At 42.0% G+C, this 26,470-nt stretch overlaps 1 protein-coding gene across 1 annotated transcript; it reads left to right on the top strand.

Annotated features, from left to right (window-relative positions):
- The first annotated feature begins 1,133 nt into the window (after positions 1 to 1,133).
- On the top strand, positions 1,134 to 23,652 carry Tfrc (transferrin receptor). Its single transcript, XM_059277308.1, has 19 exons — positions 1,134 to 1,227; positions 6,203 to 6,260; positions 6,905 to 7,106; positions 7,258 to 7,453; positions 8,471 to 8,620; positions 8,826 to 8,928; positions 9,957 to 10,070; positions 10,405 to 10,503; positions 10,708 to 10,847; positions 12,295 to 12,452; positions 13,481 to 13,600; positions 14,476 to 14,561; positions 14,915 to 14,978; positions 15,833 to 15,900; positions 16,719 to 16,777; positions 16,911 to 16,992; positions 18,000 to 18,221; positions 19,995 to 20,135; positions 20,918 to 23,652. The coding sequence occupies exons 2-19, from the start codon at positions 6,225 to 6,227 to the stop codon at positions 21,158 to 21,160; spliced, it is 2,283 nt and encodes a 760-aa protein (XP_059133291.1). The 5' UTR covers positions 1,134 to 1,227; positions 6,203 to 6,224; the 3' UTR covers positions 21,161 to 23,652.
- Positions 23,653 to 26,470: the final 2,818 nt, after the last annotated feature.

Genomic DNA, 26,470 nt, shown 5'->3' with positions numbered 1-26,470 from the left:
TCAGTGGCTAGCCCAAGTCAATCTTCTACCAATTTGCAGTGATGCTGAGGATTTTGTTTGTTTGTTTTTTGGAGACAGGGTTTCTCTGAGTAGCTTTGGTGCCTTTCCTGGAGCTCACTCTGTAGCCCAGGCTGGCCTTGAACTCACAGAGATCCGCCTGCCTCTGCCTCTCAGGTGCTGGGATTAACGACGTGGGCCACCACTGCCCGGCTGGTGCTGTGGATTTTAAAATTATTATGTATTTGGTAGTAGTACAGTTTGGACATGAGTAGGGTGTAAAGGGACCAGCAGTTAGCAAATCCTAAATACTTGCTGCATTTTAGAGCAGATAAACCGGGGGCTGAGAAGTAGCACTTTAAAAGACATTTCCAGGGGCCCTAAAGACTCCACCAGGAAGTCCTTTATCTGTAATCCTTTTGTGGTCTAGGACACACTCTCTTATAGTGCTTTGTAAACTTATCTCAGGCTGGACAGTAAACTACAGATAGGGAAGAAAAGGGTGCGAATGTTTACAGCCTTAACTGAACTTCTTTTATTTGCTGTGCATTGAAACAATCCTCGAACGGCAATAATGGCGATAAACAAGCGAAGTTAATCTACAATCTTATCATTGGTTTCTATTTTCCCCTCCCATCGGCTCAATTTAGTAAGCGAAGTGGCTTGCAAGTGCTGCTTGTGAAGATCCTTAAAAACATATTTGCACTGTACGTTGAAGTATTTCCTTTTTAAAGCCTGTCTGAGGCTGCAAAACAGGTTTTCACGACGTGGTTGCAGCGGAGACCAAAGCCCACTTCGCCCGCCAGCAGGAACGTTTTGGAGGAAAGGCTAACACTTCTGACCTTGTACCGCATGGCTGGCTGTCGGTCAAGGTTGGGGGTGGGGGGGGAGGGCGACCCGCCAGCGACAGCGACAGCGACAGCGACACCGCGGGGGAAGGGTGCGGGGGGGGGGGGGGGAGGAAGGACGAGCCAATGGCGGGCGCTCGCGGGACACCTGCCGCCCTTGGCGCCTTTTCTCTTGAACGCCGCGCACGCGCGCTCCTCGCCTCCGGGGCTCTGGCCGGGAGCACCTCGGTTAGGTGTACGTGCGGCAGGAAGTGACGTAGGGGCCAGCGTGCCGGCAGGGGGGGCGGGGCCGGGCTATAAGCCTGGGTTGGGAGGCAGCGGTCCCTGCAGAAGGCGTGTGGCGTGTGGGTGGCACCATCGCGGACTGCAGAGGCGCCTCGGAGTAAGTGACGGCGCGCCTGTCAGTGTGGCGCGGCCCCTCGTGTTCGGGGCGGGCGGGCGAGAGCCAGAGGTCAGGGCCGGCGGGCGGGCGGGGAGGCTGCGCGGACCTGCGGAGCCCGAGTGGCAGGTGCAGCGGGGTGGCGGGCCGGGGAGCCGCTGTCCCCGGCGCCCTCCGGATCGGCGCCGCAGGCCGGCCCTAGGCCGCGGGGTTCGAGAGTGGAAGGGCCACCACGCTGCGGCCCGGGCTTGTTCCGCCGGGAGCACGTGGCGGCGGCGGCGGCGGCGGCTGCAGGAAGTCGCCCCAGGGACCGGTTGTCGGGGTACGCGGGTGACCTTGGGGCTCCTCGCAGGCGGGCGTCCACAGCTGAAAAGGACAAAGCTGTCCTCCCTTCGGTTATTAGTGTCCTGGGCATTGAGGGTGTTTCCAAGAACCGCACATGGGAACTGCCGCACCACCTGGGGCTCTCTTGTCAGGTTCTGCCTCTTGGCCCTGCGCGTGGAATCTCGTTTTCCAGGGCAGAATAGATCTGCAACCTTGCAAGGATGTCGCTCGCAGCCCTCAGGCTGAGAGACCATAGGAATAAGACATCTTTGTAAGAGCTATTTAGACATAACTGTAGAAAGCGTGCTCACAGTGTTGGACAGCTCTAAAATAGTGATTGAGGGTAAGAATTATATTTGCACACTCGTCGGCTAACACACTTTGTCCCGTGCTTGAAATGATCTTGCATTATTTATCCAGAGGACTGGACTGTTTAGTTTCTTTGCTTGCCTTTTTTTTTTTTTAATGTGAGGATTGAAATGGGAAATAGTCGTTTTATAGAAATTCTCGGCCACCTGATACCTTTATTCTAGGATTAAATGCATTTGGAATGCTAGATGGCTAATGCAGTTGGCTCTGAACTGTGAAATATGACCTCTTTGACAAAGACATTTAAGCTGATTCAGGGCTTTATCTCCAAAGAAAATGGAATTTAGCCTCTCTAAAGTACCTCTGTGGGTCCTCCTGAGGTTTTCGTTTGTGCGGGATTATAATAAAACTTACTTTATACAGGAATCCGATATCAATTTTTTTTCCAAACTGTTTTATATATAGAATGCTGTCAAGGAATGGTGGGTTGAACCTAGCCTGTGTTGACTGTGGATAGAGATGAAGTCTGGCTAGCTCCACCCTAAGGCTAGGCAGTTATGCCTGGGCCAATGTGCTTATCTATAATGGAGCAAGGTTCTTGGCTAACCTTGAATTAAACAACAATAAAAAGTTACTTGCAAATGAACCTCTGACCTTGTGGAACTGTTGTGTGTATCTACAGATGAGTGCTATACAAAATAAACTTAAGTGACCTGAGTGGTTCTGACCTTCGGCTGCTTTTAAGAAAGCTGTATGGAAATGAAAAACTGCTAGCTCTATTTCCTCTACTGCTTTTTCATTTCAAGCCCATAAAGCCTTCCCCAGTGAGAGTCACACTGTGAACTCCTGGGTAGCCTGGAACTCAGACTCACCTGCTCTTGCCTGGAGTGTTAGGATTAAAGGCGTGTGCCGCCACACCCAGAAAAGTTAGGCTCTTAACAGGTGGGCATGGTGGTACACACCTTTGATCCCAGCATTTGGGCAAGGCAGAGGCAGGTGGATCACTGAGTTTGAGGTCGGCTAGGGGTAAAGAGTGAGAAGCCGTATAAAGACAAAAAAAGTCAAAACTCAGACCTTTCCATCTCTTGACAAGACATTCTAAGTATATACACCTACAGAGTTTGACTAGTGTTTTGCTCTTGTTTTTTAAATGTGAAAGAACAGAGGGAGCCAGGGACTGGGTGCTGTCTAAATTTGAAGGTAGTGGGCAGTGAGCTTACAAGGGACAGATCTGGAACAGGTAGGTCCTCAGAGGAATTTCATGTGAGCTCAAGGGTTTTGAAAGTGATTTGTTATCTAATGAGATGTGCTTGTCAGAACCAATACATGACTACTGTTTCATGAAAAGGGAGTTAGAGTTACTACTCCCTTTGAATATGTGAAATAATATTTGGGTATCTAACTCTGCCTCTGCCCCCACCCACCATCTCTATATTAATTACAGAGCCCAGGTTTTGAAATGTCTAAATTCCCTAAAGTTGTGCTATATATAAATGGCTCAAAGTAGATTTCAAGATAATCATTTTAGTTTGGTTTGTGATTAGTCTGGCTAATATCTTTGCTTATCTACCATCTTACAGCGCAAAAGTCAAGGTCATGGATCAAAACATGAGACTGTGCTTTTATTTTTAAATTTTATCATTAGAATTGAATAGTTTTCCTAATCTTTGGGAACAAAGATAATAGCTAATGTGAGAATAATCAAGATTAACTTTCTCTTGACAAAGATTGTTGGTATTAGTGACAACTTGGGATAATAAGCCAAATGAGAATTGTTTTGCTTTTAGGTGTGGCCCATTAACAGCTACCAGTTTATAGTTGAAATGGTGTTTTAGCTGTTATATTGTCTACCATGCTTCGAGAATATAAATTCAGTGATTTAACTTGGAAGACAATTCAAAAGAGGTTCTTAGAAAAGGCTATGTTGCTGGGCAGTGGTTTAATCCCACCACTCAGGAGGCAGAGGCAGGTGGATTTCCAAGTTCAAGGCCAGCCTAGTCTACAAAGTGAGAACCTGGACAGCCAGGGCCGTTACCGGAGAAACACTGCCTCCAAAAAACAAAAAAAAAATTAAAATGAAAAAATAAGCTGTGTTGATATATGTGAGATTTTAAGTGAGTGACTTAAGTTTTGCACATAGAACTTAGTTGATAACTGCGTTTATTTTACCTGAGGTCTGGCAGTGTGTGGCTGTTTTGGAACTACTCTGGTGTTCGCAAATACAGAGTTTAGTGATGGGGTTAAAAGGAAATTTCCTAAATTATGCTTCTTTATTTTTTTAAAGACACAGGTTCTCCTGGAAGTCATGGAGATAAACCTCTCTGCCTCCTAAATGCTGGGATTAAAGGCGTGCTCCACCACTTGCCCAGCTGTGACTTGGGTTTTTTTGTTCTTAATTTTGGTTCTGTAGATTAAAATAGAAATAACATGTTTCTTATGTGTGTTGTGGGGGTGGATTATAATTAAACAAAGCCAAATGTAGACGTTAGGCCTGTTTTCTTTGAGACTCAGAATTGCTCAGTCTTATTTATTTAGGGCACTTTTTAAATTAAATGTGTTATAACATCAGTGGTGATGCAGTGGAAGACTTACGTGGGTAAAGCATCCTTCCTTGGCTGGATCCTCAGTAAATCTAAATCAGCAAAGCTAAATATCAACTTAAGACTAGACTAGTTTGGGAGGCTAGAAGTAGTTTAGGAACGAATAGCGATTTCCTTCAAGCATTAAAGTCTAAGCAGTTTTTTGGTTTTTTTTTTTTTCCTAGAAAAAGATGATTAAAATTGGTTCAGGGTGGGGCCTCTAGTTCTGGCTCTGGGAATTGGATGTTTCTGGTGCAGGGGTAGTGATAAACTCAGTGACATGACAGAAGGAGCGGGAGATTGGCTTCTGAGAGTACATCTGATCACTTACACATGGCTTGGATCGTTACAGCATGAGGGGTCAAGAATACTGGGGAATAACTTTTACAAGTTTTTTTGGGTTTTGTTGTTGTTGTTCCCATCCTCCCAAGACAGAGTTTCTCTGTAACAGCTCTGGCTGTCCTGGATCTCACTCTGTAGACCAGGCTGGCCTCAAACTCACAGATCCGCCTGCCTCTGCCTCCTGAGTGCTGGGGTTAAAGACCTGCGCCGCCACCACTAGTTTTGTTTGTTTTTGTTTTTGTTTTCTTTTCCCCCCAGGTGATAGTCTTTGAATTAGTCCCTTTGGATACCAAGTTTAAGTATTTATCTGGGCACTGTACACACCTGCAGTGCACTTGGGAGGCAGAGAGGTAGGTGATCATTCATGAGTTCAAGGCCAGTTTGGACAACTTAGTAGTAAACTTAGTAAAACTGTGAAAGGAGTTGCCACCCCATGCTTTTTTCTTTTGATTACTTAAACACACTTAATATTGATGGTAATCTAACTAATTGTTTCTACATTTTGGGGTTTTTTTTTTTGCTTTGGTTTTTCTGAGATAGGGTATCTCTGGTTAGCCTTGGCTGACTGCTTGAATTGAGAATTGCCTCTGCCTTCCAAGTGCTGGGATTAAAGGCGTGCACATCACCAGGCTGATAACATGACTCTCAATTCTTAAATTCTTCACCTTTTTGTTTGTTTTGAGACAAGGTATCTCTGTACAAAGTCCTGGCTGTCCTGGAACTCACTGAGATCCACCTGCTTCTGCCTCCCAAGTGCTGAGATTGAAGGAATGCGCCACCACTGCCTGGCAAAATTCTTCAAATTTTTTTTCTCTCCAACCCCAAATATACTTTTATTTTATGTGCACATTTATCTGTGAGGGTATCAGATCCTGTGGAACTGGAGTTGTAGGCAGCTGTGAGCTGCCATATGGGTGCTGGGAACTGAACCTGGGTCCTCCGGAAGAGTATCCAGTACTCTTAACCACAGAGCCATCTCTCCGGCCCAATTCTTCAATTTCTAATCTATGAACAATGATCTAGAGCATTAGCACACTCCCTGATTCTAATATTATTCATATTCAGTTTCTTATTTGTCCCAAGTCCCAGACCTGTCCTTTATGGCTTTCTCTCTGCTATCCACCTCAATGCCGCATCCAGTCAAGGGTTACACTGCGTTGTTTGTCAGTAAATTAAACACTTTACTCAATGTCAAGGACACAGTGATATGGTTCATCCTTGTAATCTCAGTTCTGGGAAGCTGACACAGTTAAAGGCCAGCTCGAACTCCATAGTGAGAATCTAGCTCAATAAACCCAAAGCTTTTCTCAAAAGCTAGCAGGATATTTAGGAGAAAGTTTGACGCATTATAATTAACATAGCATAGTAATGGAAGGCCCTCAGTAATCTGCAGTGATCTCATTAATTCTCTGTTCTAATATTAGGTGCTTCCTGTGGCAGCTCGGAATGATGGATCAAGCCAGATCAGCAATCTCTAACTTGGTGAGATTGATTGTCATCCATCTGTAAAAATGTAGTTAAAGAACATGACTTCAACCAGTGTGCAGAAAGGAGCACCCCAGATTCTCACCAGGCATTATAACATCTTGAGGCCTGGTAACAGATCCCACAAAAGAAAGGCATACTCTTTGTGTTTTTGAGTCAGGGTCTTGCTGTGTATGTGTAGCCTTAGGCTGTCCTTGAACTCAATCTTTCTTTGTTTCCCAAGTGCTGAAAATAGAGGCAGGTATCACAACACCCACACGCAAATATGTTTCTTTTAATTAAGATCCATTGTGGGAAATACTGTATAGGGTAGCTTTGGCTCTTTGGGAGAGATTATGTAGCTGGGTAGAACTTAAAATGTGTGCCAGTCTGAGTAACATGGTGGAACCCCCATCTCTTAAAAAAAAAAAGGAATTAAAAAAGGTTATAGGAAACTTACAGAATAGAGCCCCTGGAAAGGCTGTTAGCTAGCCTTCATCTGCCATTGACAGAATTGGGCACAAAGAAAATATTAGTTGGAAAGGGCAGCTTTTCCCTTATGAATGTATGTCATAGCATATTAGGTACAGAATATATGACCAAACTCTTGTAATATATTAATACTTTTGTATCACTTTCTGTCCTTTTCAAAAAAATACCAGTTTGGTGGAGAACCATTGTCATACACCCGGTTTAGCCTGGCTCGGCAAGTCGATGGAGATAACAGTCATGTGGAGATGAAACTGGCTGTAGACGAGGAAGAAAATGCTGACAATAACATGAAGGCCAATGTCAGAAAACCCAGGAGGATTAATGGAAGACTCTGCTATGGGGCAATTGCAGTAGTCGTCTTCTTCTTGATTGGTAAGAATGTCTTTTAGGAAATTCAGAAGTATTTCTTATAATGAACTATTAGAAGTCTTATTTCAGGCCAGGATACTTTGGACATGTTTCAAGTGTTCAGGGGTAAGTTAGAAATGGAGTCTGAATTTAGCTCTCAAACCTCTGTCTTTAGGATTTATGGTTGGCTACCTGGGCTATTGTAAACGCGGAGAACAGAAAGACTGCGTGAGACTGGCGGACGCGGAGACAGACAGTTCACAAAGCTTCCAGGCAGAAGAAGTTCCTAAGCCTTTGCGCTTGTTTTGGGCAGACCTCAAAAAACTGTTGTCAGAGAAACTGGACGCTGTAGAGTTCACCGACACCATCAAGTAAGCCTCACCTTGCCAAGTTCAGTTATCTAAACAGTTTGTGGGAGCAGGACAGACTTGAAAGGCATTGAAAAGTGTCCCCTGCCCTTGAGTGTAGGGAGCTTTGCTGACAGGGAATCAGAACTCATCTGGAAGGTCTCCTTTCCTTCAGAATCATTTTGTCAGCTGTAGTTTATTGTGGGCTGTCAGGTTTCCTTCTGTTCTAATGTTCCCTTTAAAATGTCTTTAAAGCCGGGCGGTGGTGGCGCACGCCTTTAATCCCAGCACTCGGGAGGCAGAGCCAGGCGGATCTCTGTGAGTTCGAGGCCAGCCTGGTCTCCAAAGCGAGTTCCAGGAAAGGCGCAAAGCTACACAGAGAAACCCTGTCTCGAAAAAACCAAAAAAAAAAAAAACCAAAAAAAAAAAAAAAAAAGTCTTTAAATAAATTTAGGTTTTTAAACTTTATATGTGAGTGTTGTCTGCCTGTATGTGTTTGCATCACACTCGTGCTTAGAGCCTACAAGCTCTAAGTGCTATAACCACAGAGCCATCTCTAGCACTCTTTAAAATTGTTCCTGATTTGTGTCTGTATGGATGTGTGGGGGAGCGGTACTATTAGAGTGCTTGACCTTGCTTGCTCTCTAGGTCTCCTAGAACCTGTCTATCATTCCCTAAAATACACAGGTTAGACTAGGGTTTTAAGGGAGTCTTCATGTTAATAGCTATTTGTTTTTAAAACAAGCTTGAAGGAATATGTTACTTAAGGCATTGGTACATTTTATTTCTATAACAACTTAATCCAGTAGTTTTGAGTCATAGTTCGTTTATCTTGACTATGAAGGATGATATTTTTAAAACAATTTGCTTGATCCTTGAAAATGTTTATTTAAAATAGATATTTTAATGCAGGCATTTTTTAGTTGACTGGTGTACGCCTTTAGTCTGAGCACTTGGGAGGCAGAGGCAGGCTAATCTGAGTTCCAGGACAGCCACGGGTACATAGAAACTCTGTTCAAAACTAAAGACATTTTCTTACAGGCAGCTGAGCCAGAATACATATACCCCTCGGGAGGCTGGATCTCAAAAAGATGAAAATCTTGCCTATTATATTGAAAATCAGTTCCACGACTTTAAACTCAGCAAAGTCTGGCGAGATGAACATTATGTGAAGATTCAGGTGAAAGGCAGGTATGTTGAAATATAGTAGCTTATTTTATAGAGGTAACTGCTTTCAGATTTGTTCAGTAGATCATCAGACTTTCAAAATGAAAATTAAGGTTAAAATTTAGAGATCAATTTCCTTAAGCCAATCAGTGCAAATCAAATTCTATGTGTACTAACACTATTGAATTTTTCCTTCAAGGATGGCTTTAACTTTTTTATTATCTTATAGCATTGCTCAAAACTCGGTAACCACAATAAATGAAAATGGTGCCTTGTACCTATTGGAGAATCCTGAGGGTTATGTGGCATACAGTAAAGCTGCAGAAGTGACTGTAAGTAAAAATAATACATGTGACTCTTTTCCAATGTCGCTACAGAGGAAATTAGATACCCAGGCAAAATTAACTGATTAGGTTTTTTATTTTGGACTTCCATTACCATAGAATAAATTCCAAGGTCCTGGTTTTGTTTTGCAAGACCTTAAATCTAATGCTATGACCCTTTAATATAGTTCCTCATGTTTTGGTGACCCCATCACTGCTACTTCATAACTGTGATTTTGCTGCCGTTATGAAGCATACTGTAAATGTGTTTCCATTGGTCGTTTCCGCCCACAGGTTGAAAACCACTGCCCTAGCTCTTGCTCCCATTGTATTGCTGTTATTCATGAGCACACATTCAAGCATGTTCCCACCTAAGGAAAGGCCTTTCTTATATCTTCGTATCAGTCACTAATGAAGGAATGTCCCACAGACGTGCCTGCAAGGGAGGCTTCCCCAGTCCAGGTCACTCCCCCAGATGACTGGCTTCTGTCAAGCTAAAAAATGGAAGAACACAGCATCCACCATACCTTTGTCCTGTATGTTTTTAGTTTGAGATTCAGATGTGGAAATATGTAATTAGTGCTTCCATGCCTGACCCATCTGTTTCTGTTTATCCTGGTATACTTAGCCTAGATATAGCTGAAGCAATGTAAAGGCAGAATGAGATAGAGAAAAACAAGGCCAGAAATCTTGGATTTTTACTTCTAATTGGATTTTTACTTCTAATAACACTGTTTAGTTTTGCTTTAGAATTATCAGTTGGGGATTTGATTTTTGTCCCCCCCTTTTCCTCTTAATTACTTTTTTTTTTTTTTTTAAATAGGGTTTCTCTGTGTAACTCTGGCTGTCCTGGAACTTACTCTGTAAACCAGACTGGCCTCAAACTAAGATCTGCCTGCCTTTGCCTCCCAAGTGCTGGGGTTAAAGGCGTGCACATCAATACCGCCCCCCCATTATTTCTTTTCTTATGATTGGTCTGTCAGATTATAGTAGTTTTGATACAACATTCCTCATTAAACCTAATGTCTTTATCCTAGGGTAAACTGGTCCATGCTAATTTTGGCACTAAAAAAGACTTTGAAGATTTAAATTACGCTGTGAATGGATCTTTAGTGATTGTTAGAGCAGGGAAAATCACTTTTGCAGAAAAGGTAAATACACTGGTCTTATTCTTACTTTTTTGGATTATTTTCCCCCTTCCATTTATTCCCTTCAAATCTACTTATGCCTTTCTTTGCTCTTTATTCATGGCCTCTTTTGCATAATTTTTTGATGTGCGCACCTAAATACAAATACAACTTGCTCAGTCAGTGTGATTCCTGTATGTATGTTTTTAGGGCTGACCATTTGGCATTGTATAAGTAATTGGTGTGCTCTTCCCTGGTGAAGTTTCCTTTCTAATAGTTTGCTCTTTACCATAAATTCCAGTATGTTATTTTCATTTTGTAGGAACAGATTTTCATGTCTTGCATTTCTCTGTTTTAGGTTGCAAATGCCCAAAACTTTAATGCAATTGGTGTCCTGATATACATGGACAGGACTAAATTCCCCATTGTTAAGGCAGACGTTCCACTCTTTGGACATGTGAGTTATTTCTGGAGTCAATGTTCTCTAGACCTGTTCCTGCATTGCATCTACTGTGCTTTTCTCAGATCCTCTCAGGAGATTTATGGCAGGAAGAAGATAATTGCTGAATGCTTTATTAATAGTACCTTAAATTGAAATCTACACACATATATGGGCAGCTTCTTGAGTTGTGGATAGAACTAATTATTCTGTGTTTACTAGGCTCATCTAGGAACCGGGGACCCGTACACACCTGGCTTTCCATCTTTCAATCACACTCAGTTCCCACCATCTCAGTCATCAGGATTGCCTGCTATACCTGTTCAGACGATCTCCAGAGAGGCTGCAGACAAGCTCTTCCAGTAAGTGTCTGAAAGCTCTTAATCTGCTGAGGTTGTAAGTATGCAAGAATGCTAATAGCCTAAGTTGATTAAATAAACATAAAAACAGTTGTCTGTTCACATTTGGAAATTTGGGGATAGTTAACTGCTAGCTTGTGTATAGATGAATAAAGTTTTTTTCCTTAGTAAAGTGATCTTGATAAGGGACTTGTAAACTCAGCTTACTCAGTGAGCAGTTCATGAGGTCCGTTTGCTTAAGTACTTCCTATGGTGAAACACTTTATTCCTGTTTAGTTCTTGTAGAAAATATGTTGGGGCCAGCGGTGGTGGCACACACCTTTATTTAATCCCAGCACTCGGGAAGTAGAGCCAGGTGGATCTCTGAGTTCGAGGCCAGCCTGGTTCCAGGACAGGCTCCAAAGCTACACAGAGAAACCCTGTCTCAAAAAAAAAAAAAAATAAAAAAAAATAAAGAAAGAAAAAGAAAATATGTTGGGGTTCCTTTTGACCTGACATCTAAATCCATGTGGTAACCATTAGTTCTCAATTTTCATCTAGCACAGAATTATTCTAGTGACAGTTCTGCTGCTATATGGTAATACTTTTTCTGGTTGTCCTACCTCTTCTAAAAATAGAACCTGAGCAGTCCATGGTGTTGCACACCTTTAATCCCAGCACTTAGATGCAGAAGCAAGTGGATCCCTGAGGTCAGGGCCAGCCAAATCGATAGAGCAAGTTCCAGGCCAACCAGGGCTTCATAGTGAGAGAGATAGATCTTTTCTCCAAAAAAGTATATCATTAAATTTTATCTTGACTTGGTACTTACATTATCTAATTTAGATCCAGTTTCAAGCTTTTGCTCATTGTGTAACACAGAACAAGTTATTCTAACCCCTCTGATCTTGTTTTCAATTAGTTGGAAAACTTAAAAAAAAATATTAATGAATGAGTGGCCCACAAATAAGGAGCCACTTATTTGTTATGTATGTAAGGGCTCAGTGAACCCTGAGAAGCATGGGTGTTAGGTGGTTCTCACTAACTTGTTCTACATAACCCCCTTGGAGTCCTGCCCACCATCTCTTATGTATTGAGGGACTTATTTATGTAATCAGACATGTTGGAACAGCCGGTACTGAATGACATGAGTTGGCTTGGTGAAGATACTTAATCAACATGGGTGGTTTTTTTGTTTTTGTTTGCTTGTTTTTTCAAGATGGTTTCTCTGTATAACAGTCTTAGCTGTCCTGGATCTCATTCTGTAGACCAGACTAGCCTCACTGCAGTCCACCTGCCTCTGCCTCCCGAGTGATGGGATTACAGGTGTGTGCCACCGCCCAGCTTTTTTATGTATTTTAAATGCAGACTAGCTATAGCTTTTTATGTAAAACCTTTCTGGACAGATTACGGATTTGTAAAACAGAGAAAGAAAGGCTAGCAAAGAATGCTAATGCTTCTTTTCTATTTCTAGGAACATGGAAGGAGACTGTCCTTCTAATTGGAACATAGATTCTTCATGTAGGCTGGAATTGTCACAGAACAAAAATGTGAAGCTCGCTGTGAACAATGCGCTGAAAGAAACGAGAATACTTAACATCTTTGGAGTTATTAAAGGTTTTGAGGAACCAGGTACAGACTCTGCCTTGTACTTTCCATTCTGGTCCGCTCACTCTAGGTGTGTCTTAGAGGAAGGAGCAGAGAGATAGGATGCTGGCCTGGCTGGGGTTTGTGAAGTGCTAAATCTTGTTTGCCCTAAAGGGAACTTTATGTATTTGTTTACATACACACGTGGATGACCGTGTATGCATATGTGTAGGCCAGAGTTCAGCATCGGGTATCTTCCTCTAATCATTTAAAATGGCTGTTAATTTTATGTGTGTGGATGCGTGAGTGCCACAGCAGGTAGAGGTCAGTGGACAAATTGCAGGAGTTGTGCCCATGTGGGTCCCGGGGATTGAATTCTTGAGGATTGACTCAGGCTTGGCAGCAAACACTTATCTACTGAGCTGTCTCCCTCACTAAAATTAATTATTTAGATTAAATGTATTAGAAGATAACAAGGCCTTGCGATATGAACTTGTTAGTTTCAACAACATTATAGATAGAAGCTCTGCTTCATAAGTAAGCAGTTTTTTTCTTTTTATAAGAGTGGTTTTCTTAAGGGATCATATACATGATATATATCATGTATTAAGAGCTATAGTCTGAAACTATCTAGTTTTGTCCATGTAGCATAAAAACAGCATAACTAGTATTAATAGATAAGTGAACAGGGTACAGTCCCTGGGATTACATTAAACTACATTAAGCACAGCCACAGTTACTGAATAAGGGCAGTCCTTGGATTTCAGTTGATATTAAATTGCTGATGTGGTTAAAGAGTAGTAGCATGAATGGGAGGGAGTCATTGTCCTGTGAGTTTTAACCCCTGGCATCCTAAGTCATCTGAAGTTAGGCTTTTATCCTTCACACCTGACATGGTTATTTTAGATTTCATTAATAGAACCATTTTGAAATTAAACAAACCCAAAAAAAGCTGGACATGGTAGCTATAATCCCATGTGTTAGGAAGTTGAGGTTAGAGAATCCTAAATTGGTGAGGCCTTGTCTCAGAATAAAAACAGTGTGATTGTGTGTTGTCTTTTTTCTTTTTTTAGACCGTTACATTGTAGTAGGAGCCCAGAGAGATGCCTGGGGTCCTGGTGCTGCGAAGTCCAGTGTGGGAACAGGTCTTCTGTTGAGACTTGCTCAAGTATTCTCAGATATGGTCTCAAGAGGTACAGTAGAAAAGTTCTGACCTTAAAACATTGGGAGCTCCATGTAATTCTATCAGTTACATTCTGCAGTGCTGAATTTAACCTGTAATGTTTCTCCATTAAGTGTCATCATTGAATCAGTGATCATCTAATTCTTGGAAACACTGAGAAGTATTTAGTGTTATACTAAGCCATAATTCTTAGCCCTATGTGCACAGAAAGATAAACCAAATGTAACATGGCTCTTAAGTTTACATGAAAATAACCGCGTATCTTTATATAATGTGCTAAGGTTAACAACTTCATAATTCTACTTCCAAGACATTCTCTCGTGGTACCTTGCTGCTACACATGCATGCAAACCCAATATCTTACATTCTTAATTGAGGTCTAAAGTGGTGCTTTTATATAGAGTATGTTAATGTAGAAAAAGAAGCAGGGCAGTTGGTGGCCTGTGGAACTGTCTAAAGGATTTGTCACAAAGTTGATGCTCTAGAGACTTCCTAAAACTTCTTTATGCCTGTTGTGGCATTGAGTCACATCTGCTTGAGCCTAAATAAAGCAGGGATGTTGCTTGTGAATTTAAAGTGAGCCCGGACAAGGTAGATTGTCTCAGAGTAAGGTAAATCATATTTTAAGCGACTCGCTTCTAAGCGGATTGTACTCAAAGAGGAAATACATCATAACTCCATAACACAGCAACTCAACAGCTGTGAGGGGGTAACCACCAATACTGTGTGCCCTGCCATGTACTCAGTGTTATATACATACAGGTGCTGTCCTACACTGACTTCAAGATTTTGTCCTTCCTGGGTTTTTGAATCATGAATTTATCTTCAGGTACCCACATGCCTGTAACCCCTCCTGAGATAAACCTGTTTTCTTCTCCCTTCCAGGTGGGTTTAAACCCAGCAGAAGCATTATCTTTGCCAGCTGGAGTGCAGGAGACTTTGGAGCTGTTGGTGCCACCGAGTGGCTAGAGGTATGCCATATTCTATGTCCAGAGTGAGTCTAAGCTGTCCTCCAGAGCTACCTAGGTCTCAGTGTAGTCTCAATGGAATCCACATTTGAAAGTAGATCCTTGGGCTGGAGAGATGGCTCAGAGGTTAAGAGCACTGACTGCTCTTCCAGAGGTCCTGAGTTCAATTGCCAGCAACCACATGGTGGCTCACAACCATCTGTAATGAGATCTGGCACCTTCTTCTGTGTACATAATAAATAAATCTAAAAAAAAAAAAGTAGATCCTTAACAGTACATATCTATATGAAAGGTTGATGCTTCTTAATGCATATATTAATAGATACAAGTATGTAATATTGTCTCCTCTCTTCTAGGGATACCTTTCGTCTCTACATTTAAAAGCATTCACTTATATTAATCTGGATAAAGTTGTCCTTGGTAAGTGTCCCTTCCTAGTTTTTATTAGGGAACAGCAGACTGTAAAGCTGTACTTGTTATGTGTTTGCAGTGTACATTGGCCATAGCCAGGTCTAAATAATCCATCAAACATAGACTCTGCATAAAGTGCCTTTTCTAGATCATATATCCAACATGATTCTCAGATCAATAGTGTCAGCACTGAAGGAGTACACATTTTAAGGCTGACTACCTCAGATCTTTTTTTGAGACAGGGTTTCTCTGTGTAGCTTTGGCTGGCCTTGAACTCAGAGATCCACCTGCGTTTGCTTCCTGAGTGCTGGGATTAAAGGTGTGCACCTTTAATCTGAGTTTGATCCCAGCCTGTGCTATTACACAGAGAATCCTTGTCATGAGAAACAAAACAAAATGCAGGTGTGCAGCTAGTAAATGAACTAAGAATTTAAAAATGTCCGCATTGGGCAGGAAAAGAAGAAAAGCTGCAATTCCACTAAGTCTGAGGCAGGCTTTTTCTATATTGTAGCAAGTACTTGTCCAAATGGGTGAATCAAAGGTTAAAGAAATCAGGGTAGGACTAACAGGAGACTACATGGACAGAGGCAGATGAGCTATGGGAAATCACTGAACCTTCCTTTTCATTTTCCTGTGACCTCACTGCTCTAAAAGATTACCAGTGTTGAACTCTGGCAGAGACTTACCATAGTTGTAAGTTAGCTTGTTGCCTCGAACTCACAGAGATCCACCTGCCTCTACCTCTTGAGTGCTGGGATTAAAGGTGTATGCCACCACCGCCCTGCAGGGACTTATACTTGTAGAATTGTCGATAAAAATTGCTTGTCTAGAAAGGGAAAAATGTTAAAGTAATTTCTTTACAGGTACTAGCAACTTCAAGGTTTCCGCCAGCCCTCTATTATATACCCTTATTGGGAAGACAATGCAGGATGTAAGTATACTAGTTATATATACAATTGTATGACTTTTTTTGTCAGAACAAAACAAAACACAAAAACATGTATTAGTAACCAGTGATGGGAATTGAAAGTAAATTCTGTAGCAGTATTACTCATGTTCCTGGCTTACCGATCCTCAGTCTGCTGAACTGAGATAGAGTATCTGAAAGATTCTCAGAATACATCATCTTTAGGATTGTTGTCCTCAGGCCTGAACTGTTGTAGGCCCTCACAGGAGATTATAAGTAGACTGCTAAGGAAGGTTCAGAAGGACTTAATAACACCAGAGAAAATACCCATGGGAAAAGGTAATCGTGATCACAGTTTTGAATGAGGGAAGAATACATTGTAGAGAATATTTACAGAGAATATTAAGTCTCTTCAATTACATTGAAGAGAATGCTCGAGTGATTAAAGATGGAGGGAAATAACTAGATACTGATCTTGCTCCAGTGAGACTCTGCGGGTCGCTTTCAGGCCTCAAACAAGACAGTAGTGCACTTGCTAGTTAATCTGGCAGTCTCAGATGTGCTGCAGATAAGTGAGCAGAAAGAAGACAGGCCTATTTATGCAGGTTAGAGGGGGCTTAAAATTATGCATCTGCCGCCTGTAAGATGTAGTTAGAAAAGGACTGTCACAAGGAAGAAAGCAGAAAGGCAGGCATTCTGGAGACTCAACCTTTCCTAAGGGACTGATGGTGTAGACAGCTAGGGTAACTGAGATTTTAAGTATTTGTAGAGAAAAGAATGTTAGCCTGAATTAAGTACAGACAGAAAAACTAGGTTTTAATGAGCTATTTCTCATTTTACAGGTAAAGCATCCAATTAATGGGAAATCTCTCTATCAAGACAGCAATTGGATTAGCAAAGTGTAAGTGGAAGTGGATGAACATTGCCCTTAGCCTAGCTAGCTCCCCTACAGGGACCTGGTGATCAGGGAAGGGGTGTTGCTGGTGGGCCCCTGTTCAGAACACTTACTAAAGATTGCTCTTGTCCTCCTGCAGTGAGCAGCTCTCACTGGACAATGCTGCTTTCCCTTTTCTGGCATATTCGGGAATCCCAGCAGTTTCTTTCTGTTTTTGTGAGGTAAGAAGTCAGTAGCATTTTCATTAGATCTTATAATAACTTTGAAACCAAATTTCTCGGTATTTAAGGTTTTAAAGTGTTGTTATTCAACTTGTAATTATTTTATGCTTCCTTATTAGTTATAATTGACTTGCCATTAGCTTAGTTAGTTTTTGCTTAAATGTCAGTAATTTTAGTAATAGGATTTAGTTTCTTTTAGTACAGGGATATATTTCCGTTAAAGATCTGTTGAACAACACTCTTAGATACCTATTGAAAGTATTCTAGGTGTTCAGAAATGTTTTTTTGGTTTTTTGAGACAGGTTTTCTCTGTGTAGCTTTGGAGCCTGTCCTGGAACTCACTCTGTAGCCCAGGCTGGCCTCGAACTCAGAGATCTGCCTCCCCAGTGTTGATTAAAGGCGTGCGCCACCACTGCCCAGCCAGAAATGTTCTTTTAAGCAACAACCAAACAAAGTATAAGTTAACTGTGAGACAATGTTGAGCTGATCCCATTGTTATGAGAGCCAGTGAGACGGCACTGAAGGCCCAGCAGAGCCAACAGAAGGATGGGTTTGTCCTGCTGTGCAAGAGTCAGAAATGGCTGTGCAGCAGATTTGGATGAGGATGAGGAGATCCTGGCATCTGGGGAGCCAGAGTGGACATTATTGTCTGTTACTGATCCATAAAGGCTAGGACCTAAGTGGACTTACATCACTTTGGAAGGTCTAGGGAATAATGAAACACCTGGATTTGGAGGTTGACATGGCTGGATTTATTTTAAGAAAAACACAATTACTGTGTTTGTGGGCATTGTTTGGCCTGGGGTGTGTGTGTGTGTGTGTGTGTGTGTGTGTGTGTGTGTGTGTGTGTGTGTGGTCAGAGGAAAACTGAGTTTTTTTACAATGTGGGTTCTGGGAGTAGAACCTGAGTCTCCATGCTCTGTTGCCTTGATGGTAAACCCAGAAGGTAAGACCTCTGCTCTCAGCTCTCGCTAGTACAATAAACAGCCTTTTTTTTTGTCTTCTAGGATGAGGACTATCCTTATTTGGGCACTACTTTGGATACCTATGATCAATTGATTGACAAAGTTCCTCAGCTGAACAAAATGGTTCGTGCAGCAGCTGAAGTGGCTGGTCAGTTCATTATTAAACTTACCCATGAAATTGAACTGAACCTGGACTATGAAATGTATAACAACAAAATACTGGCATTTGTGAAGGATCTGAACCAGTTCAGAGCAGACATCAGGGTAAGCCACTAGTTTTTAAACTGGCTTATTTTACTCTTTGAGTGTCCTTTTCCCTCGCTGCTTCCCCAGCTTCTGGGAACCACTGTCCTACTATCTACGGAATCAACTGTGTGTGGTTGGTTTCTGCGGCAGAATCTTGCTGTAGCCCAGGCTGGCCTTGAACTTGGATCAATCCTCTGCCTCAACCTTCAAACCTTGGAATTACAGCTGTGTACCACCAGTTCCAGCAGCCTTTTGCTTTCCCTTAGCATAGAAATTATGAAAGATTGGCCTTTAGCTTACTTAGGCTTGTCCCAAACTAGCTCTTATAAACTTAAATTAACTTACTTATATTAATCTATGTTGTGCCACGGGGCTTTTTTTTAACCTCCTGTACCACACGTCCAACTTGGTACTGCACCTTACTGGCATCTCACCTAGATTCATCCTGCCTGACTTCCCCTCTCTGCCCAGAAGTCCTGCCTAGCTATTGACCATTCAATTCAGCTTTTTATTAAGCCGGTCTTCAGAGTATAAAAAATATTATCCTAGCCGGGCGTGGTGGCACATGCCTTTAATTCCAGCATTAGGGAGGCAGAGGCAGGCAGAACTTTGTGAGTTCAAGGCCAGCCTGGTCTACAGAGTGAGATCCAGGACAGCTAGGGCTATACAGAGAAGCCTACAAATTATCATCCTACAACAGTAGATACCATCGCAATACTTGGCTAGATAACTTCTTTTTGGTTTTCTAGACAGAGTTTCTTTGTGTAGCCTTGGCTGTTCTTGAGCTCACTGTAGACCAGGCTGGCCTCAAGATCCCCCTGCTTCTGCCTCTGCCAGAACTAGGAGCCAATCTTCTAAACCCCTTAAACAGTGACTGGATCTTTCTTTCTTTTTTTTTTTTTTTTTTTTTGGTTTTTTCGAGACAGGGTTTCTCTGTGTAGCTTTGCGCCTTTTCTGGAACTCACTTGGTAGCCCAGGCTGGCCTCGAACTCACAGAGATCCGCCTGGCTCTGCCTCCCGAGTGCTGGGATTAAAGGCGTGCGCCACCACCGCCCGGCGACTGGATCTTTCTTGAAACAAACTTTAGAAAATGGAACTTACCAAATAGGAAAAGTTTTTCAAGTGCATATCAAAGTGTTGGACATTTTCCCCATGGGGAATTAAACTGGAAACCATTTATGCTTTTTTCTTTTCTTTTTTTTTCCTATTTATTATATATACAGTGTTGTTTGCATGTATTCCCGCAGGCCAGAAGAGGGCGCCATATCTCATTGCATATGGTTGTGAGCTACCATGTGGTTGCTGGGATTTGAACTCAGGACCTCTGGAAGAACAGCCAGTGCTCTCTCTGAGCCATCTCTCCAGCCCGCTTCTTTTCTTAATTATGCTGAATTTCTTATTAGGTTTTATATGAGGCTAAGAATAGACAATTGAATTGTCTTGTCTGGCTCAAAGACATGGTTTAGATGGCCGCTGATACAAGGGGCTTAAAAATGTAGCTTTTTGGGTCTTGAATTTACATGTAAGTCATTCTTTTAGAACTAGTAATTGTCAAGTCTAAAGTGGGAAGTTATATACAGTAACATCTCTAGAAATACAATTTCTACAGTGGGGGTGGGGGGTGGCTCATGTCTAATTCCAGCACTCAGAAGCAGAGGTAGGATTGCCTGGAATTCTAGGCCAGCCTGGACAACCAAAGTGAGTGCCGGCTAACCCTGAGCTATAGAGTATGTGACCCTTGTCTTAAAAGAATCACAGCATCTAATGAACAACTGAACCTGTTTTTGACAGGAGATGGGTCTGAGTCTACAGTGGCTGTATTCTGCTCGTGGAGACTTCTTCCGTGCTACATCTAGACTAACGAATGATTTCCACAATGCTGAGAAAACAAACAGATTTGTCATGAGGGAAATCAATGACCGTATTATGAAAGTGAGTATTCTTAGGAAAGAAGGAACTAAAACAGGTAGTTGTGGGTAGCACTAGCGGCCTTTGCTGCTGCTTTAGAATTGAACACAGATTTTAATTTGTATCATGATCTCAAAGTAATATCTAACCTAAAAATAGCAAGAGACATTTAATCTTGTGTTTTATGCTTTAAAAACATTTAAGATTTATTTATTATGTATATAGAGTTCTACCTGCATGTTTGCCTGTAGTTCAGAAGAGGGCGCCAGATGTCATGACAGATGGTTGTGAGCCACCATGTGGGTGCTGGGAATTGAACTCAGGACCTCTGGAAGAGCAGCCAGTGCTCTTAGACTCTAACCATTGAGCTATCTCTCTAGTCCAACCCTACCAACTTTTCAGAAGAAAACTTTAATGAGTTTTGGCCATAATTGGAAGAAGCTGGATGTATTACAAGACTGATATTAGTTAGGCTGGGTGTAGTAGTTTAGGGTTTTAATCTTAGCACTGAAGCAAGTAGATCTGAGTTGGAGATATACATAGCAATCAACCATGAGTATAATAAAGTGAGACGTCTCAAACAACCAACCATACCAAAACCAGAGAGAGCTCAGCAGGTAAGAGCAGTTAATTAAAAAAATCTCCATACTCTTTTTAGTAATGGAATTGAAACTTTGCCTGGACTTAGGTGATAGTAATGTAACTGATCTCCCGTGGTCTCATTAGAGGGAGTTTGACAATTTAAAGGAGAATTGAGTAGTCACAAGTAACAGCACTGTGTAAGCCGATTTGTCCTTGTTTTGTAGGTGGAATATCACTTCCTGTCACCCTACGTCTCTCCAAGAGAGTTTCCTTTCCGACACATCTTCTGGGGCTCTGGCTCTCACACTCTTCCAGCTTTAGTGGAGAACCTGAAGCTTCGTCAGAGAAATATTAGTGCTTTTAATGAAACACTCTTCAGGAACCAGTTGGCTCTAGCTACTTGGACTATTCAGGGAGTTGCAAATGCCCTCTCTGGTGACATTTGGGATATTGACAATGAGTTTTAAATGTAACATAAAAGAGCAGGGTAGTCTGTTTCTAGACTTGTACTGGTTGTGCTAAATTTTCATTAGAGCTCAAATCTAATGTTAGGATTCTACCCAATCTTGATACTAAATGTCTTTAGGCAGCAGCTTTTAGTGCAGGGTTGGACCTACACTTCAAGTTCCAGTGGATAACACTTTCCATGTTATGATAGCGTCTCAGATTATCTTTAGAATTTTGAGTCCTTTGTAATAGCTTCCTCTTTGCATTATGGTCATGAACCAGTTGTGAGAACATTGCTCTAGTCCTGAGGGCATCGGCTAGTATCTTTTGAGGTGGGAGGAAGAGGGTTGCTGAGGGTCAACGGGGTAGCTGGGTGTGAGTCCCCATCTCAATGGTCCTCACTGGGATTCTCCAGATGAGCTGTGTGCCCTTAAGGATTTTCTGGTTTCCATTTCCTAAATTAGACAGTTACTTTCAGAAGAGATGGGATGTGTCTGCCAGGGGGCTGACGTAGGTCCTTCTGCTGATGAGAAGTTTGTCTGCTTACTGCAGGAATAGGCCTTACTGGTTAACCTTACGTTATTTGTGATGAGGAAACCAGAAGCCAAAGACTTCACATTTTCTCTCCTGGCATCTGCCCAGTAGTGTTTAGTTCTTTTGTTTTTTTTTTTTCCCCGCCCAGCATTTTCTGAAAAAGATCAAGTTTTAGATTCAGTTTGTTAGACTTTAAAGAACACACTGCCAAATTTTGGCCAAAGTGTTAAGTCTTTGGGAGAAGCTTTCTATCATTTTGGCACTGAGATATTTATTGTTTATTTATCAGTGACAGAGTTCACTATAAATAGTTTTTTTTTATAGAAGATAATTATCGGAAGCAGTGCCTTCCATAATTATGACAGTTATACTGTCGTTTTCTTTTAATAAAGCAGCATCTGCTAATAAGACCCAACAGATACTGGAAGTTTTGCACTTATGGTCAGCACTTGCTGATTTAGGAGAAAGTCACAAGCCAGCAGGTTGTAAGACAAGAACTAGAAGAGAATTGGATGTAAGAGGGATTCCTCATCCAGTCAAGATTTGTAACTGTCCAGAAAAAAAGATAGTTCTCCTAGGTGCAGTAAGTTGTGGCCAAGTTAAAGATAAACACCATTTAAAGGCTGTGGTAGTACTTACATATGCAGACTTTTACAGCTCAGTTATTCAAGATGTAACTCAAACTCAATTTTGCAAAATTTCCAGTACCTTTGTCACAAACTTAACTCACATTATCGGGAGCAGTGTCTTCCATAATGTATAAAGAACAAGGTAGTTTTTGCCTACCACAGTGTCTATATGGGAGACAGTGATCTCCATATGTTACACTAAGGGTGTACATAATTATCGGGAACAGTGTTTCCCATAATTTTCTTCATGCAATGACATCTTCAAAGCTTGAAGATCGTTAGTATCTAACATGAATTCCCAACTTCTTGTAACGCCTTAGTTTTAGTTGCAGAAACATTTGTCATTAAGCATTTGGTGGGTAAATTCAACTGCTGTACAACAAAATCATTATTTCCAAGATCCCTTTCCCCCCAATTTAATGTGGGTGTTTTGTTATCTCTGGTTTCTCAAGGTTTTCTGTTTATGGATGGAATAGAAGTATACATTTGTAATGTATGCTGGTGATAAGTGAATTGAACTATCTCCCTTTATTTGCATGTTATTTCCTAAATGTAGTTCAAGCAGGTTTGAATCCATTGTTGGCTTAAAGTAAGGGAATTTTGGAAGGTAGGGAGTAGGAAATAAAGGGTGTTGGGAAACAAAGCTTGCAAAAAGGATCTTGATGTACTGCTCATCACTATGGTAGCTATAAATGATGTATATATGAACAAGATTTAAGATCACGTTAGCAAGGACTAGTTAGCCGTCGGCATCTAATCAGTTTTGTTGTAGGGCAGTTCAAAGCTGCCACATAAGACTCACTAGGGTCTCAAGGTTCTTGGCACCACTCACCCAAGTTACATCGACCAGGTTATTTTACAGCCTCACTGAGTTAATCTCCTTAATCTTCACAGCGTTTCTCTTGTACCAATATTTGAGTATCATCAGACATAACCTTATTGGTATTTCAAGGCACATGAATAAAGGGCATGGGTTTTGCCATAAGTCTCATTAATAAAAATAACCTTTACCATGATAAGGGTTGTTTTCTAATCAAAGCAGTTGGTAAGAGGTTTAATATTCTTGGGTAAAATGTGTATCTGATGAGTCATAATAACCTGTTACTCATCAGGTTATTTCTGCTTAAAATGTAGATTTTGAAAAGAATGGAGTGAGCTGTTGTCATGATTCACTGCTTTAGGGTTTGCATGACCTTTACTGTGGTAGCTTTTGAATGTCCTTTGACGTTTGGACTTGCCAACCTACCCTCAACTGTCTCTGTAGACAGGCCCTTAGAAGTGGATACAGCCGGTATGTAACAATGTGAAGATTCCTTACCTGACTTAATAAAATGCTTGGATATACTGAATTGCCAGACTCTTTATTTCATAGCGAAGCTGGGCATAGATTCCCGTGGACCCCTGACTCTTTGCCATAGCTCCCCCACTGTCAACCTCACCCCAGAGTGGTAGTTGCACAGATAACAGCATCATTATCAGGCAAAGACCAGTTCCGTTATTGCTCTCTCAGTAGACAGTCTTTAGTGTCTTCAGGTGGATCCCAAAGCAACAAAAATGGTCTGAAAGTTGGAGGCTGGAAAGAGGCTCAGGGTAAGAGCACTTACTGCTCATGCAGAGGACCCAGGTTCTGTTCCCAGCACCTGTAACTCCAGCCCTAGAGCATCTGTTGCCCTCTTCTGGCCTCCACAGATACTGAGTGCATGTGGTCCATAGGCATATAAGCAGGCAACATACTCATACATAAAACAAATAAGTATTCTAAAAGTCCATTCCATTAATAGCCAGTCTAGTTCCCAAAGTGTTAAATTTTCACCACATTTACTGTCAGTTGTGACTATCATGACAGAAAGGGAGGCATGTGGTAGGGGTGGGAGGTGTCCCGTCATTGCTTCTAGTCAGCAATTCCTAAAGGTGAGTTGAGTGGTGGTGCACGCCTTTAATCCCAACACTTGGGAGGGAGAGGCAGGAGGATATGAGTTCAAGGCCAGCCAGGGCTATACAGAGAAACCATATCTCAAAAGTGAATGCTGGTGCTTAACTGGTGGCATTTAGGAGTATCCTTCAGGACAGCCACCATCTTGAAGCATTAAGCTGTACTCACTTGGAAAAGATCACCCCAGCTGGGCATCCTCTCAAAGGAGTCGGGAGGGTCATTGTGTATCCAGCAGCTCCCTGTAACCTTTGTTTGCAACTGCCTTAACTACAGGTGGCCTTGGGGAGAGGCTAGATGGGGATCAATAGGAAAGTCATCTCAGCTGAGTAAAGACAGGTGTGGCATTTGGGGGTCATCCCTACTCCAGTAACTTCTCACCTATGCTCTGTAAACCAAACCAAACAAACTCATTGGTTCTCCAGAGTGAACTTTGGTGAAATGGTACCACAGTTTGTGGTCAGGACCCTTAGGAGGGATAGATGCTTCCGTCTTCCCCAGGGGAAGAATTGTAGCAACAGCTAGCTTTATCCTTTTTATAAATCAGTTTTGGGCAACATCCATAAGATAATGCTACCCACATTCGTGCTGGGTCTTCCTTCCAGGCAACCTCAGGAAATGGTTTCATGGATAACACCCAAAGGTGATTCCAAATCCTGCCAAGTTGACAATCGAGGTTAGCCATTGTTCAGTTACTTTGCTACTGCTGGTTTCATTAGTGATGCAGAAAGAATGTGTGTGCGTGTTCACGTGGAGGTCGAGGCACAGCGTTTGGAATTTCTCTCCTACTTTGTTGAGGCAGGGTCTTGTTTCTGGCATTCTGGTATGCCAAGTAAGCTTCCTGGCAAGCTTCCCCTGGCAAGCTTCCAGGAAGCCGACACCCACAGTTACTGAAGCCTCTCCTAGAAGCATGGAGAACAAACTTGGAGACTTGGAGAACAAAGCATAGAGACAAATGCATTTGATTATCCTGATTTGCCTATTGTGAGAAGCTATGAATTGGGTGGCTGCATGCATGGCACTTTTGACAGTTTGTGGGAAAATAACGATGCTGGCTGATTGCTTCCAGCATCTCTGCATAAAATGATAAAGGAAAGCATGAGCTCCATGATAAAATTAACCGGCTTCTAGCATCTCAGGATACAGTGAGGAAAACACCAATGAACGCTGATAAAATTGATTAGGCTCCAGATACACATAAACAGTCTAAAGGTGTCTAAATGTGCCTTGAAGGAGAATCTTCTCTACAGAAGCCACAATAGCTTGTTTTAGAAAAATCAAACTGAAACTCTCGGTAAGATTAGCTGAATTAAAACAAAAATTCAAGTTCCAGCCTTGGAGGGTGTCAGTGGTTCAAGTAAATATATTGGTTGGTAAGGAACTGGATGCTGTAATAGGATACAGGCATGGAAGACCGCACTGAGGCCGGAGACTCCCCAATTCTCAATGCTTTATCTCACCCGAGGAAGAAGTCCACCCTCAGCAGAGGATAATCCCTACCCTCACACCCAACCTCGGAAGTATTGCCCTCCCAGCCTTTACCTGAGGAAATTAATCCTTCATTGTCTGCCTAACCAGCAGTGATTGTCCCTGAAGGAGATGCCAGACAATACTGATGTCACTGAGGGCCACCAATAGTTGCCTCTGGACCTATAACCAGACTTAAGGCCGAGCAGGCTCCTAGAAGAGAGGTAGAAAGTGTAGTCCATGAGGAGATGTGCTTTACTACTAAGGAGCTTAACGAGTTTTCTAATTCATTCAAGCAGAAGTCTGGAGAAAAAAGTGTGGGAATGCATTTAAGGGTGTGGGGTAATGTGGAAGGAACATAAAATTGAATCAGACTGAGTTTATTGATATGGGCCCACTAAGTGGAGAGTCTAGGGTTAATGTGGAAGTTTGCACAGTTAAAAAATGGTATGAAAAGTTTTTTGGCTGGTCGATTAAAACATTTGTCAAAAGATGGCCTTACTGAAAAGCAACTGGAGATGCCTGGTGTCCCCAGGCTTAGTGTTGATGAAGGGATTTTTTGTTTGTCTATCAAACTTGCTAGTCAATGGGAGGAGAAATGTATTTTTATTTGTTTGTTTTTGGGTTTTGGTTTTTTTTTTTTTTTGTTTTTTTTTTTTTGGTTTTTCGAGACAGGGTTTCTCTGTGTAGTTTTGCGCCTTTCCTGGAACTCACTCTGTAGCCCAGGCTGGCCTCGAACTCACATAGATCCGCCTGCTTCTTGCCTCCCG

The sequence above is a fragment of the Peromyscus eremicus genome, chromosome 12, assembly GCF_949786415.1.
Source record: "Peromyscus eremicus chromosome 12, PerEre_H2_v1, whole genome shotgun sequence".
NCBI classification, from domain to species: domain Eukaryota; kingdom Metazoa; phylum Chordata; class Mammalia; order Rodentia; family Cricetidae; genus Peromyscus; species Peromyscus eremicus.
This window is presented reverse-complemented; position numbering and strand designations above follow the sequence as displayed.

Coding starts and splice junctions, on each gene's coding strand:
- Tfrc (XM_059277308.1), top strand. CDS start 6,225: ATGATGGATCAAGCCAGATCAGCAATCTCTAACTTG. Junction 13,601..14,475: donor CTCAGATATGGTCTCAAGAG/GTACAGTAGAAA, acceptor TCTCCCTTCCAG/GTGGGTTTAAACCCAGCAGA. Junction 15,901..16,718: donor TTGGGAAGACAATGCAGGAT/GTAAGTATACTA, acceptor CTCATTTTACAG/GTAAAGCATCCAATTAATGG.